The following is an 18141-nucleotide window of genomic DNA, read 5'->3' on the forward strand; positions in this document are numbered from 1 at the left end:
ATGGAGACCTCGCTTGTAAAAGCCCTCATTTTGCATCGCAAACCAGGACTTGACTTCAGAAATCAGTGTTTCATCATCTGTGAAACTTTTTCCCTTCAAAAATGACTTCATGGTTGGAAAGAGGTGGAAGTCAGATGGTGCAAGGTCAGGAGAGTAAGGAGGATGTGGAAGGATTTCATAGCCACAGGACCGCGCTTCTGTCTGGGCAACATGAGAGTTGTGTACTGGAGCATTGTCTTGCAGGAGACGGACACCCTTGGTCAGCATGCCACGCCTCTTAAGCTTGATAGTGTCCCGCAATTTCCGCATCAGTGAAGCATAATAAGCTCCTGTAATTGTGGTACCCTTTGCCAAGAAATCCATCATCACTACTCCGTGCTGGTCCCAAAACACCGTGAGCATGTCCTTGCCTGCAGAGGGTTGGACAAGTGCCTTCTTTGGGGGTGGTAACTCCACATGCTTCCATTTGCATCGACTGAACTTATTATAGTCTCAGGATCATAGTGATGGACCCATGTTTCACCCTGTGTGATAAGTCTGTCCAAAAAGTTTGCCTGTTTTTTTTGGCACATGTCCAAAAGATCCTTTGAGTAATTGACTCGTTCCTGCTTTTGGAAAGGTGTGAGCAACCTGGGAATCCATCGTGCAGACACCTTATGCATGTTCAAATTGTCATGGATGATTTTTTCCACAGACCCTACACTGATCTTGACATCTCGTGCTAACTGGCGAACAGTTATACATCGGTCTGCCAAAATGGCGGTCTCCACTTGATGGATAGTGTCCTCATCAATGGCTGAATGGGGGCGACCAGGAATGGCAGCAGTTTCCACAGATGTCCGACCACACTTGAACTGGCGATGCCAGTGTTTAACAACATCATATGATGGGGCATCTTCCCCATAAGTTGCTTTCATTTCATCGAAAGTTTCTTTTGGTGTGCGACCTTTCAAATATAAAAACCTAATCACTGCTCGGTATTCTACTGGTTCCATTGTCACACCCTACTCGATCATAACACCTGTAAAAGTGGTAAGATTATTAGTTCGGTGCTGCAAATTCAGACATAACCCATAGATACATGTATCATTACACATGTGAAATTTCAACCAAATATGATAACCCTAAGTGGTTTAGGGAAAATCTTTAATGAACACCCCTCGTAATCTCAGGTCAGAAGGTGTGTCATCCAACCATACATTAATTTAGATTTCTTGAATAGGGGGCAAGTTACATTTAGTTTGAGGTTTATTGAGGTTGTGTACATTAGCTCACCCTAACCTGAAACAATGCAGTCAAATTTGAAGAAGTGAGGTTTGTATGTAATGACTTCTGAGGCACTGAAGGGACTGGGCTGAAGGGACTGGTTCTGCTTTTGCACATTTATGTAAACGCTTGTTCCGTTTACTGTTAGGAAAAATACCAACTGTGTGATCAAGTTTGTAATGTTGAATCGAAACCAGAAAATAAGATTAAAAAAATGTTGAGTTTAGGATTGGAAACACTGACAGCTTGTTGATGGAATTCAGAAGCCCTAAATTGAAACAACAGTAAACATGGTACCGGTATATTTCCATTGTTTCATGCCAGCTCTGTTATTCTCGTTGTTGTTTCTTTGAAATCACAGAAGCATGTTCACAGCAGACGTCAGTTAGATTGAAACATGTTTACCATTGCTGGCATGAATAGGGTGGGATACAAGTTGAGACAGCTTAGCTCAGTCATCTTCTTCCTGTTAGGAGAGTGTCGTGTCTAGGCTGGGACATTTTGTACACAGAAACAAGGTTTTACAATAAATGCATTGACGCACACTTGTAGTGGTCTATGTTCTGTGCAATGTGATAATGTATGTTCAGGATATGGACTGCATGTTGTTATGCATTGGCGTTGTAATAGTTTGAGACTTAAAGAAACATGACTTGCCTAAGCTTAGCACAGAGACCATATACCCAGGGACAGGCCTCCGCAGTATGTTATCATTAATGATCACTGCTGCGCCAACGAGTGGAATTGATGCATTGGGACACCCTGCTGCTTTTCTCTGGCAGCCGTCAAGATGCACGACACATGTGCAGATGCTCTTTTCTGAGGACTTCCTTATTCTAGTAAACAATCTTACACAAGCTTGAATGCAAGAGAGATGTTCCCTTCACTTCCCCTCAGGCTGACAATTACACTTATATTTCGAAAAAAAAGTATTAGTCAAAAAATATATTGTATTGCTTCAGGGGAACAAACACAAGATTGATAACAAACTTGGTCAATGAAAATGTGAAAATTGCAATAAAACATCACTAGGCCTCATGATTTGCCATTTCAATTATATTTCCTGTTCTGCTTGGCATTGTTTTAAGGTTACTGTGTGTATTTGTTTTGTAAACTAAGGCGGAAATAGCTATGTACACACATTGTCTCCCGAATCTGCCAGTGACTCTGTTAAAAAAGACTAATCACATAACTTGAAGGTATTTTTATGCAATGGTCGGAAGAAATTGTATGTGAAACTATTATTTTTCCAGCAATGGTATATTCCAATATTGGGTTAGTTTTGTTGCAGCTTTAGAAATTAATAATATAAGTTATTAATAATAACCATAAGCGTAGCACTTTGATATACAGAAAGAAAAATAATTATGTATGGAACCGTTTGGCGGGTCACTGTTAAAGCCTTGCCACGTGTTTGCTAATTTACTCGCGAAAAGAATATGATGAAATGTGGAAGTAGTAGCTTGTAGTGCAGGATTCTTGGGTAGAACTGACCCTGATTTGTTAAACTCTGTAATTGAAATGGGCAACACTGAGAAGTAGGAGGGACTTGGGGGACCTGACTCTGGCTGCTGCACAATTTGCTGTTGCTTAGGAAATCACCCTGAGGTTTGCATGAATGCTGGTTACTAGTATCATTGACTCACTCACTGACTCATTTATTTGACCACTCACTCACTCTTGTTGGAACAAGCAATAACAGCTTCACAAAAACATTTCTTGCTAGTGTGGAGAAACAATGTGAGGCATGTGATTGATATCAAGGTCATTCAGATTGTGTGTTGACCTTCCATTGTACAAACTGTGTGTGAAGTAGGTTTCATAATGAGCTGTGTTTGTGCCCCACCAGGAGACGAGCCCTGGCCCTGGTGAACCTGTACACACCTAAACAGGAAGTCGTGCGGATAGCCAGGCAAGCGGCGCAGGCCAAGTGGGACATCAACTGCATCCAGTTCAACCCCCATGCCTGCAAGGCCAACATGTTTGTAACTGCTGTAAGTGATAGGTTCTTAGTGTTTGTAACTGCTGTAAGTGATAGGGTCTTGGTGTTTGTAACTGCTGTAAGTGATAGGGTCTTGGTGTTTGTCACTGCTGTAAGTGATAGGTTAAATTTTTAGTGTTTGTAACTGCTGTAAGTGATAGGTTCTTAGTGTTTGTAACTGCTGTAAGTGATAGGGTCCTAGTGTTTGTCACTGCTGTAAGTGATAGGGTCATAGTGTTTGTCACTGCTGTAAGTGATAGGGTCTTAGTGTTTGTCACTGCTGTAAGTGATAGGGTCTTGGTGTTTGTAACTGCTGTAAGTTATAGGGTCTTAGTGTTTGTAACTGCTGTAAGTGATAGGGTCTTGGTGTTTGTAACTGCTGTAAATGATCGGGTCTTAGTGTTTGTAACTGCTGTAAGTGATAGTGTCTTGGTGTTTGTAACTTCTGTAAGTGATAGGGTCTTGGTGTTTGTAACTGCTGTAAGTGATAGGGTCTTAGTGTTTGTAACTGCTGTAAGTGATAGGGTCTTAGTGTTTGTAACTGGTCCCAGACGTGTCATGAAAACTTGTTCACTGATTTCTCATACACAACTACACATGGAAATGTAAGGTTTGTCCTTGAATCTTATACTGCTTTGTTCAATACTTGCATGTGTGCATAATAATAATGATAATAATAATGGGCCATTTATGATGCACATATTTCCACACCATGCAGGGGAATGCTCAAAGCTTTATTATTGCCTGGTCAATGGATCAGTTCTTTAGTGTGGGGCAGGACCGAAGGAGCCAAGCTGCCAAAATGTGGTCACCCATTCAAGGACTCTCCGTGACCGATGTTGCTTAACTTCACCTGATTTGTCACACGTGTGCTGTGCACAGGACCACGTACCACGTATATGCATAATGTATGTCGATTGTAATGATACATGTCAAATGGTTGTTTTGGAGGCATAATTTGATTTGTCCAAATTTATGACTTACATGGCACCAAAAGTAAAGCAGATGTGGAAAGGTGATGTTTGAGTGCATGTTTCAGAGCAACCAGCGCCTGGAGGTGCTGCAGCTTAGTGGAGGCAACACAGAACACAGATGCTCCCTGAAGGCCCACACCAGGACAGTCAGGTACTGCTGCCATGGCATCAGTCAGTCAGTCAGTCAGTCAGTCAGTCAGTCAGTCAGTCAGTCAGTCAGTCAGTCAGTCAGTCAGTCAGTCAGTCAGTCAGTCAGTCAGTCAGTCAGTCAGTCAGTCAGTCAGTCAGTGTGTACTACCAGTTATATGTCCCGCTATGGAATTTTACACAGCCAATTGACTACAAGTCATGAACCTATTATGCTTCTTGATAGCCAAATCACTTTCCTCCAAATGCACCTACTTCATTTCACTGAAAGCGTATTTTGAAAAAGGAATCCAGTTTTGAGAAGGATGCAGTCTTGTCTTCCCAAACTCCCATTGGTTTTTATGGCCCTATTAGCTCCTTACCTAAACTCGTGAGTTTCACCTATGGGATAATCGTTTGGGAGGTTTTTATGAATAACACTGCAGAAGAAAACAATGGTGTGACTCAGCAATTTACTGATGCATAGATTTACTGAAGTTACTTGTGAGTCCTTCGAGACAAATACTTAAATACTTCAGCAAAGAAATGTACCTGTTTCATCCACAATCACATAGTACAAGGTCAGAGTATTGTTTGAAAATTATGACCAGTCTGGAAGCTCTTACACGTCAACATATTTCGTATGGTCAATACTAAAAACGTAACCACTTCCACTCTAGGAGAAAAGAATTGTTTTGCCAAAAGGCGGTCTATCTATGTTATTGCTGACCATGTTGAGTTAGTGGATGTGTTTGTTTGCAGTGATGTAGACTGGTCTCCATTTGATGTGAATCAGCTGACGTCCTGTTCCGTGGACACATACACCTATCTGTGGGACATCAGGTAAACAAACTGACGTCATTGACCCTGATGCTGCTCACGCATTGTGTAACCCTGGCCCATGCTTGATTGTTAACGGACAGCGGATACAGCGGGAATATCAGGGACTGTTGCAGTCAAGCATTATAGCATCTCTCGCTTACTGTACCTTCTGTTTGCTTTTGTGATGGAGCATTTCAGAATACTGTGTATGGCCATAGATCTGATTTGTTCAAAACATGTGAAGTTTTGAATTTAATTGTGTGTAAACCATGATCAATATTAGGACCAGCAAATGCTCAAAGAATACTTGTTGAAAGTGATGTGTTTCTGTTTTTCAGGGATCCAAAGAAGCCAGCTGCCACTTTTCAAAGTGTTGGTGAGAGAAACTTTTTTTTTAGTTTCTATTCTTTTTATGACCACAATTTTCTGCAACACATCTTTCTGAGTTGGCATATGAAGTGTAGAGACTTGACTGATTAGGCTGTCATGACATGACTCAAAGACTCAAAACAGTAGTTTACAGGATTTGAGTGTTATGCAAATGTATAGTTATAGTAGTTATTAAATAGAGGGAATTTCCATCCACCACTATCTGAAATATCTTTGTATCTGTTTGTTTTGTCTGCCCTCAGCTGGTGCATCTCAAGTGAAGTGGAACAAAGTGGTGAACAACATGTTTGCTACAACACACGAGGGGGACATCAGGATATGGGACCCTAGGGTGAGTACACGAGGGGGACATCAGGATATGGGACCCTAGGGTGAGTACACGAGGGGGACATCAGGATATGGGACCCTAGGGTGAGTACATGAGGGGACATCAGGATATGGGACCTTAGGGTGAGTACAGCAGTGGGGACATCAGGATATGGGACCCTAGGGTGAGTACAGCAGTGGGGACATCAGGATATGGGACCCTAGGGTGAGTACAGCAGTGGGGACATCAGGATATGGGACCCTAGGTCGAGTACACGAGGGGGACATCAGGATATGGGACCCTAGGGTGAGTACACGAGAAGGACATCAGGATATGGGACCCTAGGGTGAGTACACGAAGGGGACATCAGGATATGGGACCCTAGGGTGAGTACATGAGGGGACATCAGGATATGGGACCTTAGGGTGAGTACAGCAGTGGGGACATCAGGATATGGGACCCTAGGGTGAGTACACGAGGGGGACATCAGGATATGGGACCCTAGGGTGAGTACATGATGGGGACATCAGGATATGGGACCCTAGGGTGAGTACAGCAGTGGGGACATCAGGATATGGGACCCTAGGGTGAGTACACGAGGGGGACATCAGGATATGGGACCTTGGGGTGAGTACATGAGGGGGACATCAGGATATGGGACCTTAGGGTGAGTACAGCAGTGGGGACATCAGGATATGGGACCCTAGGGTGAGTACATGAGAAGGACATCAGGATATGGGACCTTAGGGTGAGTACACGAGGGGGACATCAGGATATGGGACCCCAGGGTAAGTACAGGTGTGGGTGTGGGGACATCAGGATATAGGACCCTAGGGTGAGTACACAAGGGGGACATCAGGATATGGGACCCTAGGATGAGTACACGAGGGGGACATCAGGATATGGGACCCTAGGGTGAGTACACGAGAAGGACATCAGGATATGGGACCTTAGGGTGAGTACATGAGGGGGACATCAGGATATGGGATCCTAGGGTGAGTACACGAGGGGGACATCAGGATATGGGACCCTAGGGTGAGAACAGTTGTGGGGACATCAGGATATGGGACCTTAGGGTGAGTACAGGTGTTGGTTTGGGGACATCAGGATACGGAACCTTAGGGTGAGTACATGATGGGGACATCAGGATATGGGACCTTAGGGTGAGTACAGGTGTGGGTGTTGGGACATCAGGATATGGGACCCTCGGGTGAGTACAGGTGTTGGGACATCAGGATATGGGACCCTAGGGTGAGTACATGATGGGGACATCAGGATATGGGACCTTAGGGTGAGTACAGGTGTGGGTGTTGGGACATCAGGATATGGGACCCTCGGGTGAGTACAGGTGTTGGGACATCAGGATATGGGACCCTAGGGTGAGTACATGAGGGGGATATCAGGATATGGGACCCTAGAGTGAGTACAGGTGTGTGTGTGTGTGTACATCAGGTTGTGTGACCCAAGGGTAAGTACAGGTGTGGGTGGGGTGACATCAGGATATGGGACCCTAGGGTGAGATCAGGATATGGGACCCTAGGGTGAGTACAGGTGTGGGTTGGGGGACAGCAGGTTATGGGATCTGAGGATGCATCCAATGTTTTGAGTGGGTTGTCGACCTGGATTAAGGAAACCCGGATACTAGCCCTTAAACATTCTCTAACCTTCGTCTGTATATATCATTGGTTAAGAATGACTACCGAGTGACAAAGACGTAATTTTCTATGAACATTAGCTTCTGTGGTGATTTGACTGTCAAATCGACTGTTTCAAAGAGGGGTGATTATTGTGATTTGATACCTCTGATTGACCAATCAAAATTCGAGTAATATCCAAATTCAGGATAGAATATTGAATCTTCTTTCTGTTTACAAATTCCTTGTGGGCAAAGACAATTCTGAAACCCTTCTCAAAATGAGATATTCATTTTGTTGAAATGATCTTCTCATTCTTTTCCAGAAAGGCAACACACCAATCCAGTATATTGCTGCTCATCTGTCGAAGATTCACGGTTTGGACTGGAATCCTAGCAACCAGTATAAACTGGTCACTGCCAGCCAGGACTGCTTTGTCAGGGTGTGTACTGACACTTGTCTATTGGTCCAAAGTAGTTTACTATAGTTTATTTGAGATACAGTTTTGATAAGTATCACCTTGATAAGTTGAAATTCAAAGTGACAGGTTTCTTTTTTAACTTTTATGTTAAACATCGGAACTACTTAAGAACTAATGAAAGTTCTGCATGCATGGGAACAATGATGTGTCCAGGTACTCAAGTCTTCATTGTTTCTGTTTGTAGTTCTGGGACTGCACCAACCACCGCCGGAGTGAATTTACTCTCAACACTGGGTCACCAGTGTGGAGGGCACGTCTCACGGTAAGACTTAGCTGACAAATATTGTTTGTATTTACAAGCCATCACACATCAAACAGACCCTTACCAAACAGTTTGATTAGAATAATAGCTTAACTCTAAACTCTGTAACCATTCAACAACTGAAAAATGATAATAAATGATGCATTTGAGAAGTTATCTCCCTTGACCAGCACACCTTTAGAAATCAGTACCACAACTTCTTCTGAGGACGATCTCTGAAAACTCTCAACATCGCTGGGCTTATTCAATGACATTGCATGTAGGGATGATAGATCACTGAGAGGAGCTTAGGCATACTTAATGACCCTAGATGTCACAGGGCATTGTTTTCCCAGTGTATCTGCCAATACAATATCACAAATGACATCATAGGCTATTGTGAAATGTATAGTGATTCAGTCATTCACACATTGCTTTAGTGATTCACTCACTCACTCACACATTGCTTTGGTGATTCACTCACTCATTCACACATTGCTTTAGTGATTCACTCACTTATTCACACATTGCTTTAGTGATTCACTCACTCATTTACACATTGCTTTAGTGATTCACTCACTCACACATTGCTTTAGCAATTCACTCCCTCATTCACACATTGCTTTAGTGATTCACTCACTCACTCACACATTGCTTTAGTGATTCACTCACTCACTCACACATTGCTTTAGTGATTCACTCACTCACTCACACATTGCTTTAGTGATTCACTCACTCACTCACACATTGCTTTAGTGATTCACTCACTCACACATTGCTTTAGTGATTCACTCACTCACTCACACATTGCTTTAGTGATTCACTCACTCATTCAGACATTGCTTTAGTGATTCACTCCCTCATTCACACATTGCTTTAGTGATTCACTCCCTCATTCACACATTGCTTTAGTGATTCACTCACTCATTCAGACATTGCTTTAGTGATTCACTCACTCATTCACACATTGTTTTAGCGATTCACTCACACATTGCTTTAGCGATTCACTCACTCACTCACTCACACATTGCTTGAGTGATTCAGTCACTTGTTGTTTTGAGTGTCCATGACATGACCGTGTACTTTGTGCTGCACAGCCGTTCGGCAATGGCCTGATGACGGTGGTGGTGCCGCAGTTACGGAGAGGGGAGAACAAGCTGTACCTGTGGAACACCAGCAACCTCACGCAGCCCATACACACCTTCGTCGGACACAAGGATGTGGTGCTTGAATTCCACTGGAGGAAACAGACAGAAGGTATGGGACACTTTGCACAAACTACAGTGTCTGTAGACCTGTTTCTGTCGATCATTTGGATCCTGTTTGGGTGTCAGTATTGATGTGCTCAAGATTGTACAAGCAGAGGCTTATGTAGAACCAGGGGGAGGGGTGGAGTCGTCTGAGGCACCTCAATTCACTGTGCAGAGTTGCATCCCTTAGGTGGCACATCAGAAACCTGATTGTGGGTTTGGATCCATGTTCGCCCCGATTATGTCTCTGTCATGCTCATAGATTTCATCAAAGTGGTAACCGTCTGAGACCTGCACCACTTCAGGCTTTCCTCCAACATAAAGCTGACACGTCGTGATATAACTGGAATACTGTTCAAAAGCGGCATTAAACCTCAATCACTCATTTAGATTGTCTGGCATGTTTCCATTCCTTCATTCCATCCACAGTTGTGTCAGTGAACTATTTAATCTTTGATATATCTTTGTAAACCAGTGCATCACTGAATCATCCACTGGGTGATTCGACAGTTTGTTGCAAAGTTGAGATATATGTTTACAGTATGTCTGTTTCCATCTGCCAAGACAATATTTGACCAGAAATATTCCCTTTTCATTACTTACACAATATACAATCATTGAGGCTGGGGAAACATAACAGGCTTGCCTTTCTGCCTCCATGTCTGCCCAGAGAGAGGAAGTTTGGTGCTACCATGTCATACCAAATGATGTTACAAGATGGTACTTGTTGTTACCCTGCCTGCCGCTCAACATTAAGGGGATGACACACAGAACACACAATACACAACCAACAAACACATGCACATGCACATGCACACACACATATCACTTCAACTGTTTTTTATTCTGATACAGCTGAACATAACAGGGATGGTTACGTAAGTCAGAAAGAAACACCATGTTTGCAGATCTTATCTTTCACTTTTGAGCCGGAATAAACCAAGAGAACATCTTATCTGTCTGAAATAATGAGGATGTTCTTTGTTCCTAGGTGTCCGTGACCAGCAACTTGTCACATGGTCACGTGACCAAAGTCTGAGAATCTGGCGGATCGACTCGGCTCTACAGGAGGTTAGTCAGAGCTTGTGTACAGTGAAATTGCTGAAACATGAAATAGTGATACATGTTCAGTTTGAAGTTTTGGTGTCCTGAGCTGAAGGTTTACTGTAGTTAGGTACATGACATGACATGACATGACATGACATTACATAGCCATGCCGTCCAGGAACAGTTGTGTGTGTATTTACATGATGTTTGTTCACTGGATGGGACCGCCTCCGTGGTCTAGTGGTCGAGCATCCACCCGGAAAGCGGGGGTTCGATCCCCAGCCGTGTCATACCAAACACATACAAGATGGTATTTGTTGTTACCCTGCCTGGCTCTCGGGATTATGGAGCTACTGTTTCTGAGTTGGGTATTTATGTTAAACTTCTGCATGATATTTCATTGGGCTAACACTATTAAATCGGCATTTGTCCGACTAGTACAAGCAGCCACACACACACACGTGCATGCAACTCGCTACATAAGTGCAATAATCTTCGATGCGACGTTAACCCCCATTTCACCTCACTCAGTGTTGAGCTTGCAGTCTAAGGTGCTGCAATTTGCTGACAAGAGTTATATCCCATAGCTGTTCAACAGTGTTGTTGTTTATATACCACATTCAGTTTTATCACACAATCCTTGATCCATACCCATGCTAGTGGGTTTCGTCAGATGTGTAAGATCATCAAGATGTGATCAGACCTCGATGCAATGTGTAGTAAAGGTGCAGGAAGCACTTTGAGTTCAGGGACATCGTTGGAGAGACCAGACAGAAACCAACTGGAGATACGAGGGGTGTTCATTAAAGATTTCCCCTGAACCACTTAGGGTTTTCATATTTGGTTGAAATTTCACATGTGGAATGATACATGTATCTATGGGTTATGTCTGAATTTGCAGCACCAAATTATTAATCTTACTACTTTTACAGGTGTTATGATCAAGTAGGGTGTGACAATGGAGCCAGTAGAATACCGAGCAGTGATTAGGTTTTAATATTTGAAAGGTCGCACACCCAAAGAAACTTTCGATGAAATGAAAGCAACTTATGGGGAAGATGCCACATCATATGATGTTGTTAAACACTGGCATCGCCAGTTCAAGTGTGGTTGGACATCTGTGGAAACAGCTGTCATTCCTGGTCGCCCCTATTCAGCCATTGATGACGACACTATCCATCAAGTGGAGACCGCTATTTTGGCAGACCGACGTATAACTGTTCGCCAGTTAGCACAAGATGTCAAGATCAGTGTAGGGTCTGTGGAAAAAATCATCCATGACAACTTGAACATGCATAAGGTGTCTGCATGATGGATTCCCAGGTTGCTCACACCTTTCCAAAAGCAGGAACGAGTCAATTGCTCAAAGGATCTTTTGGACATGTGCCAAAAAAAACAGGCAAACTTTTTGGACAGACTTATCACACAGGATGAAACATGGGTCCATCACTATGATCCTGAGACTAAAGTTCAGTCGATGCAATGGAAGCATGTCGAGTCACCACCCCCAAAAAAGGCACGTGTCCAACCCTCTGCAGGCAAGGTCATGCTCATGGTGTTTTGGGAGCAGCACGGAGTAGTGATGATGGATTTCTTGGCAAAGGGTACCACAATTACAGGAGCTTATTATGCTTCACTGATGCGGAAATTGCGGGACTCTATCAAGCTTAAGAGGCGTGGCATGCTGACCAAGGGTGTCCGTCTCCTGCAAGACAATGCTCCAGTACACAACTCTCATGTTGCCCAGACAGAAGCGCGGAAAAAGACTAATACCTATGCCAAGTTTCATTCCACTAGGTCCATCGGAAGTGGGTCAGGGGAAATCTTTAATGAACACCCCTCATAGCTGGACATGCACATACGTTGTAAGTGAAGGGAGCATTGAGATTTCTGCTAGTACCTGGGGTACATTTCTGTAGTACCCAACACGACATCAACTCCTTCAACACAACTTGATGTTTGCAAAGAGAGAAGCACACATAAAATCTCCCAATCCAACAAATCATGTCCTTGTTCTTTTACAGTTAAACTTACTGAAATGTTGTATAGAACTTTAAGCTTGATGTTAACTTTGACGTCCACTCAGTTTTCTTCCACTGATTAAGGTGTTAGGTTTACTCTGTAATACCTCAGGCCCTAATGAGTTAATGATTAGATTCTCCTCCCTGGTCTTCACCATACTCCCCTCCTCCCATCATATTATCCACAGGTACCGTAATCATGAAGTTAATGCCAAAAATGTGTCCACTGCTCACATTAATAAAGTGATGCATGTTTATGTGGACATACTGGAGTATTTTGTCATGTCAGGTTCATTGCAAATGGGCGGAAACAGTGACATACATATCTAAGCTCAAAATAAACAACGTAACTGAGCGCTAGATTGAAACAGTTCCTATCACTAAGTTCTGCGTCAAGTGTGGTCAGTTTGTTTACATCAGTTGATAAAGCAGGTATGACAGTTGTCGAGTGTGTATGGCATCTTTGTTCTTGATAGTCTTTTTAAATAATCTTTTAATTCCAAGCTTTATAATGCCCTCCACATAATGAACATGTCCGGTACAGCAACAGCCATGGTGGTGAATACATAGAGGTTATCACGCCAAGGCTCGCTAAATACAATGTTTATTCCTAATGCAGGATATTTACCATCCCCAAACACACAAGCGTGATAACCTCTTTATCATATGATGTCATTCTTTAATTCTGTACTTGAAAATCGCTTTCCCTCTCTCACAAACATTATCTAAACATTGCAAGTTTTCCTGGAATGTGCGCATTAATATTTCTTCCGTCACAGGGTAAGTGATGTGTCACTCGGACAGTGACAGTAGCAAATATAGTTCCAACTGAAATCTGTTTCTTATACACTGGCGATGCAACATATACGCAAAACAACAATTGTTTTTACTCACATTTCGCGTCAATCCATCGGTCTGTCCGCTAGAGTAACTTCCCTTTGTCAAAGGGAAGCTACTCTAACCCTTGTCTTTGAGATGTCACGGCCACGTTCAGGGATTGTTGACAGTCGGCCTGTCCTGTCATAACATTAAGAAGTGCAATCAGATGTACACTCAGCGACAAAACGAAACAAGGTAACAATTCAACCATATTTCGGCAAAATACAACTATTTTAATTTGTGGAAAAGGTTTCAAGCCACAGAGGTCTACAAGCACAGATATGGCTACTGATCCCGCTTGGTTAGGCCTAATGCCCTCGCAAAATTGTTTCGAAATTTATATCTCCAAAGTTGCCAAAACTTATAAAATGTCTTAGCAACGTCACAGTCAGACACTGATTTTAAGTATATTAGACTGTTCTTTTGATAATGATAGCAGTTATCCCTGTAATTTATCCAGATTCCTGATGGTTAATTCTGACTCGAATGCTGAATGACGCCATGTTTGTTTATAAACACTGAAAGTAGTCCCTACTTGACCTTTGATATTTGCATCTCTATCCGCATATGACCCCAACAGATATAGTTTTTATCCGTTGGCTTTATCCAGCCGAGAAACCTACCCATTATATGATATTACGCGTACATTCCCAGTATTGCACTAACTCATGTGACAACACCTGAACGGTCATCATCTGTGACCCGACCTATCTGCTTTGCATGTCTGTTTTTTAGAATTTCCTGATTTTGATTTCATGGAAGTTAGATTACATGTCAAGCAGTTGATGTTATATTTGTTAAGATTGCAAATGAGATTATTCAATCAAACTGCTGTCACTCCATGCTGTATCATGGCTTTCCAAGTCTACAGCCTTTCGTGTTATCGTTTACTGATTAGTTTTTATAGTTCAAACAAGGGGCTACACACATTAATGTCATGTCACAATTTAGGGCAGGAGTCGACACTCACATAATTTCATGACTTAGAGGGCCAATTGCTGTGTTCCCTTCCCCTGTGCCTGATGACATACACCAGATGAACATGGTCCACCAAGCATTCTAGGAGGCAGTGTTCATTTACCCAGCAACTTGTATCATATGCACCATTCCAATATCGTGATGCCTTCAGTATATAACCTATTCCAGTAAAATTGTTGTTGGAGTTTTGTGATTATATTATGCATGGCCCACAAGCCAATTAGTGTACTCAGCTGTAGAGGTTACTCAACATTCAACAGGACCTTCGGATGCATATTAACAAAAATAAGGTCCTAACTCAGTCATTCTCCAAATCTGTTGGGCACATGCTGGTAATGAGAGGTGTATTTCCACATCTGTGGCAAAGGATCCATTATACATACGGACATACACTATGTAGATATACTGTGATACACTAGAAGGTTTTAATATAATTGCCATGCATACTCCATTATAATGTGTAAACAACACGTGAACACTGCTTTAAATGTTTCCCTCAGTTTTGACTATCACCATGGAGATATTACTGTCTCCATGGAGACAGAGAAGCATGTCTTCCATGTCTGTTAAGGGCTGGCCTTGTCTGCTGTGTATAGGCTGGTTCATCAAGCCATGATTCAGACAGTCTGATTTAAAACAGTCAGATCCGACACTGATTTATTCAGACATACAATCAAGGAATGACGGTCATTTTGAGATATACGAACACTCATTACAAGATTAAATCCAGTCAGATGCAATTCTCTGTGCAAATGTGGAATACTGTATTCAACGTAATAAGCGCCCCGCTCTAATAAGCACCCATGGCGATATTTGCTAATATATTGGCTAGTGAACAATCCCAATTAGCACCCCTTCTGATCGATCATTGTACACAAGACTTATTCATTCTTGTATAATACGTGTGTTATATGCATCCTTAATTATGGGAAATTAAATTCTGGAAAAATATATCTGTCATATATAAACATTTCAGGCTGTCAGCATAAACCACGGAATTTACGATCTTTCAACTCTATTGTTGTTCACCAAAATAATATTCTAATAAGAGCCCCCTATTTCTAATTTTGAGAGCGCCCGGGGCGCTTATTATGTCAAATACGGAAATACGCTTCTGTCCTGGCTCAAACAGTCTCTTGTATGTGGATACAGCGTGATCGAGCTGCCTGTAATTATGTTTTCTAGGTGGCTTTGTACAGCTTGCTCATATCGAGGCAATTGCACATCCTGCAAAATTAAGCCTGCAGAGGAATAATCATGGTTTTAATGTTTATGATTTGTCTGGTAAGGTATGGAATGTTTGCATTATCTGAAAAGGTATATTCTCTTCTTTATCAGGTAAATGTATCAAATTGTGATGTACAAGTTTTAGGAACACAACTTGATGTAACCTAACACCTTGAACCGGTATGACCTTGGCTTAGTTGCCTGTGTTAAAAATTACCACAAAAAATATCATGAAAAGACACGACTTATAACGCAGTCTGGTTCATTTTTCCTTTTTTTAGGTTATAACCCATCATTGAAACTAGCTTTTGCTGTGAGCGTTCCACAATAGCAGTGTTGTCCTTACCTTAGAGGGTCGTATGATTCACTCACTTATGTACACTGCTTCCTGGTTTCAGTCAGGCCTCTTTCACCTTCAATTCAAGCAAGCAGTTACAAATTCTTGACATTCCTTGTGATCACTGTAGAAAATATCTGCGAAAGGAAGCAATATCCTTTGCAAACAGGCATAGTGTGGTCTTGACGTTAGACAGAGATAACTTCACAAGAATTGTCCCCAAGTAATTTGATTCTGTTTTTTATTTTCATTTAATTTCCAGCATTGCTGCTATCAGTCCTTGAGAATCGTTATTTATTCACAAGCCTTCCATGGCTGGAAAGTGATAAGGAAACTAAGTTAATACCAACTCGAGGATGATGAAATATCATTGTAGGTCATCAAAACATACAATGTTAACAATTTATTTTCAGTATGAATAATTATTTAGTTTTGCCTGATAATAATTGTTTTTGAATGTGTCCATATTTAAACTGAAACTTATCTGAATAGTTTATTGACAAAGCTATAGTGCCATGTTTTTTTTATGAGTTTTAATTTGTTTTCTATAATGCCGGGGATCGGGGATAATATATGCATATTTTTAGAGTGAGTGGTTTTACGCCGCTTTTAGCAATATTCCAGCAATATCACAGCAATATCATTTTTTAAAATCATCCTAATTTGTGGTTTGCCGTAAGGCAAGTTAATTGTGGGACGGAAGGATGAATTGCGTATACATCTACTACACTTTTGAGAGGGACATTTTTGGTATGTTTTTACATACAGAAATGTCCCTATCAAATATTGGGTAGTATATCTATTTGGCATGTATTGCTTTCGAATCATCTCCTTATAAAGGTTGGACATAAAATAAAGTGTAAACATTGTATCTGTGCTGTAGTAGTTGCGATGCATTACATTAGTATTATTCCCGGCCACGAAGTCGGGCGGGGGATACAGGAACAGAGTTTCGTCCATCTGTCCTTCCGTCTTTCTGTCCATCCATCCGCTTCTCAAAGGGGAACAAATTTCTCAAAAACTATTAAAGTAAGAGAAATGAAAGTTTATACTCTGATATTACTGGTCAGGATCTTAAATGAGTTAAAAAATTAGTGTCTTAAATTCATTTTTTACAGATTTATTAATCTTGCTTCATGCTTTTCTACTATCTGCATACTGTTGAAATGGGGACAAGTTTTCTCAGAAACTTTTGAAATTACATGAATGAATGTTTGGAGATACTTCTCTAAATAATTTTTTTCCAGGGCACCATGAAACGAACCTTAGTTAACAAAGAATTATTACATGTGTCTCAAATGCCATACTTTTGACATTTAATAAGTCATTATACCGGTAGTTATCATTATTGGCCTGTTGTACCCAATGCTGTAGGATCAGACTAACGTGTGGATTGTGTAAAGATAGGTCACCCGTACGTAATGCTGTAGGATCAGACTAACGTGTGGATTGTGGCAAGATAGGTCACCCGTACCTAATGCTGTAGGATCAGACTAACGTGTGGATTGTGGCAAGATAGGTCACCCGTACCTAATGCTGTAGCATCAGACTAACGTGTGGATTGTGGCAAGATAGGTCACCCGTACCTAATGCTGTAGCATCAGACTAAAGTAAGGATTGTGGCAATATTGTAAGGGTAACGCTATTTTTCAGGGCATTATCATTTGCAGAAGCCCGAGGTCTTCCATTAACTGCCCGACGAAGGAGGGCAGTTGAAAAGACCGAGGGCTTCTGTAAATGATAATGTCCTGAAAAATAGCATTACCGTTATTATAGCTAAAATGGATGGAATTTGTTATCAAATAAAAAGAAACAACAATGTCGATTTTGAAACATTTACTGCAATCAACCCGAATGTCACTGACCCACTTTTACAAATAAGGAAACGTCATAGAACAAACCAGATGACGTCACTATTGAACGTTACGTCACCTATCCCTATCCTATGACGTCACCTAACAACGGGCGTGATAATGGCCCATCGTCAAGTAATATGAGGGCATTATCAAGTTACAGTGGCCCGCTCATTTCTGATAACATGCAGGCGTTTTTATGATAATTCTATCCATTTTAGCTATAAAGGTCACCAGTACCCAATGCTGTATGATCAAACTAACGTGGGGATTGTGGCAAGATAGGTCACCAGTACCTAATGCTGTAGGATCAGACTAACGTAAGGA

The 18141-nt window shown here is 41.8% G+C and overlaps 1 protein-coding gene across 12 annotated transcripts in view; it reads left to right on the forward strand.

Annotated features, from left to right (window-relative positions):
- LOC124120847 (GATOR complex protein WDR59-like) overlaps positions 1-18141 on the forward strand; it is a 94005-nt gene that overhangs the window by 17886 nt on the left and 57978 nt on the right. For all 12 annotated transcript variants that reach the window (XR_006858912.2, XM_046483731.2, XM_046483736.2 and 9 more), the window contains exons 3-11: positions 3116-3260; positions 4287-4372; positions 5110-5190; positions 5508-5545; positions 5802-5890; positions 7826-7942; positions 8166-8243; positions 9320-9479; positions 10464-10543. Coding sequence is in view for 11 of the 12 variants with exons in the window: in XM_046483731.2 (XP_046339687.1) it covers positions 3116-3260; positions 4287-4372; positions 5110-5190; positions 5508-5545; positions 5802-5890; positions 7826-7942; positions 8166-8243; positions 9320-9479; positions 10464-10543 (874 nt within the window). In the remaining variant the exon portion in view is untranslated. The remainder of the gene's footprint in view (positions 1-3115; positions 3261-4286; positions 4373-5109; positions 5191-5507; positions 5546-5801; positions 5891-7825; positions 7943-8165; positions 8244-9319; positions 9480-10463; positions 10544-18141) is intronic.

The sequence above is a fragment of the Haliotis rufescens genome, unplaced genomic scaffold, assembly GCF_023055435.1.
Source record: "Haliotis rufescens isolate VD_foot unplaced genomic scaffold, xgHalRufe1.0.p SCAF_19, whole genome shotgun sequence".
In the NCBI taxonomy this organism is placed as follows: domain Eukaryota; kingdom Metazoa; phylum Mollusca; class Gastropoda; order Lepetellida; family Haliotidae; genus Haliotis; species Haliotis rufescens.